This window comes from Gekko japonicus, unplaced genomic scaffold (genome assembly GCF_001447785.1).
Source record: "Gekko japonicus isolate JY-2015 unplaced genomic scaffold, Gekko_japonicus_V1.1 scaffold1533, whole genome shotgun sequence".
Lineage (NCBI taxonomy): Eukaryota > Metazoa > Chordata > Lepidosauria > Squamata > Gekkonidae > Gekko > Gekko japonicus.
The window spans coordinates 5,969-8,154 of NW_015163649.1; the positions used below are offsets into that span (position 1 = coordinate 5,969).

The 2,186-nt window shown below is 45.1% G+C and overlaps 1 protein-coding gene across 1 annotated transcript in view; it reads right to left on the bottom strand.

The window, feature by feature from the left end:
* Nucleotides 1–41: 41 nt before the first annotated feature.
* Nucleotides 42–2,186, bottom strand: part of UBE4B (ubiquitination factor E4B) — a gene marked incomplete at its 3' end in the record, with an annotated part of 74,469 nt that continues 72,324 nt past the window's right edge. The window contains exon 27 of the mRNA XM_015407666.1: nt 42–216. Within this exon, the coding sequence (XP_015263152.1) occupies nt 42–216 (175 nt within the window). The remainder of the gene's footprint in view (nt 217–2,186) is intronic.

Consider the following 2,186-nt stretch of genomic DNA (forward strand, 5'->3'; position numbering starts at 1 on the left):
TCAGAAAGAGATGCCAGACCCCCTGCGAAGGGGTGACTTGCCTCTGAACTCATCAGGAGCATCGCTGTAGTCAATCTCTGCTCGGGCGTTCTTGGCCACAATTTCCTCCACCTTTTCTGCCAGCAGCTTGAATTTTTCTATTGCTATGGTTGATTTGATTCCAGCCTTCCGCATCTTTGAAATCACTTCTTCAAACAGCTCCTTGCTGTAGGACCTCTGCAAACCAAAGAGGACCGGTCAATGCCGTGGGAGTTACCAAGTCACCTCACGAAGTGGTCAGCCTTTTCTGAAGTCTGAGAAGAACAGTCGAGAGCAAGTGTTCTATCGGACAAGCTCTGCTCCATCTCCTGGTTGAGAGGGATTCCCTTTTTTTGCTCCTGTAACTGAGGCCTGTTCGTAGCACAGTGTTAGATGTTGTAGTATAAGTGTTATTATCTACCCAGTGCCTCCACTGGCCTCCACTGGCCAGGGTGAGCTAAAGATACGATTAAAATGCAGGACGGTCACCAGCTGAGTGCTTCAGCTGATTAAAGTCTGTATATTTGCCTACACGTTATACTTGTGAAATAAATACATACACGACTTTTATGATTTGTGCATGTTGCAGCAGGCGCCATTGTAGAAGAAGCATTGCCCCTTCTGAAAAAGGAGGACAGAGCCTTCTCAGAGGACGCCTGATGTCTGCAAACATGTGCCTTAGTATGCATCGTCCGGGAAGAGGCATTCTTTCTTATGCAGGAGAGGGTGCAGAATATCTCTTCCAAAACAGTGCACACTGCCCATAGTAAATACTTTAAAAACAGTTTAAGGACTGTTTATTTAAAAAGAAGTCTCTGGTCCCTTCCAATCAGAAGTACCTTAAAAGATGAATCTATCAGACTAACTAACTAGTAAAGCCCTAATTTAAGGCTCACCCTTTACCTATATGTATGGACTGGTAACTTCCACTTTAATGTATCTGATGAAGTGTGCTTGCACATGATAGCTTACACCTTGAATAAAACTTGGTTGGTCTTAAAGGTGTCACTGGATTCATACTCTGCTCTGCTGCTTCAGACCAAAACAGCTATCCCCTTGAATCTATCTCACCTCAAGACACTAGCTCAGTTCATCAGGAGTTAAAACCCCTGCCAACACAGGTTTAAGCAACCAATAAGTAGGTCTTAGCATAATCAATCTGCCATGAACAGGCATCAACATCACTCACACAGTATGAGTTATTTCCTCACACATGCAGCTGCCCAGTTGTTTATTATTACGATTTTAGATTATTGGTGCTAAAAAGCCAGTGTGGTATAGTTGTTAAGAATGTTTGACTGATATCTAGAAGCAGGTTCAAATCCCTACTCATGCCATGAGAGCTTGCTGGGTGACCTTGGGCCAGTCACAATCTCTCCACCTAACCTACCTCATGGGGCTGTTGTGAGGATAAACAAGGAGAACTGGAGAACAATGTAAGCTGCTTTGGGTCCCCACTGGGGAAAAAAAGTGGGGTATAAATGAATGAAATAAAAAAATTAAACCCTCTTTTCAGGAAATTCTACATCAAGCAGCAAAATTCATGCATGCTGAACTACTTCATTTAAACTCTTTATCCTGCAACATTTATTATACTGCAATATTCATTCTGGTTTTGCTAGTCAGAGGACGGTCAACGACATAAAAGGGGCTCCCCTGCCCCGACATTTAAAAAAAATCTTTGCTGGCAACCGTTCTAGCTTTTAAAATCCCATCGGGCATTTTTCTGCATGCTTCCAAACTTATTTTCACAGCCAGAAGCGCTAGAAACTTGCTCCTGTTTTAAAAGCGAAAGCCAAGAAACTGCATACTGCATTCTGCTTCCAGTGCGTGTTGTTTGTCTTTTCATTGCTCTTGCAGGATCGCAGCATGCACACGATCCCGCTTAGCGCCAGGGCAGGAAGAAATGCCAGCTCATGAACCTCCCATGAAGCATCTGCCAGCACGCCGCTGGTGGTCAGGATGCCTAGCTCAAGAGACCACGTGGCGCGACTTTGCAGGTGATCCATAAGCAAGGTTACCCATTTCTGCAATAGGTCGGCACCATATGCTTCTGCATGCAATAATAACATGGCAGGTGCCGCTGAGAAGAAATCGAGAAGTTCCCCCCCTTCTCTCACCCCCCCCCCCCCCTGTGTTAAACCCAACAATCCTGCCCCCCGCACGCC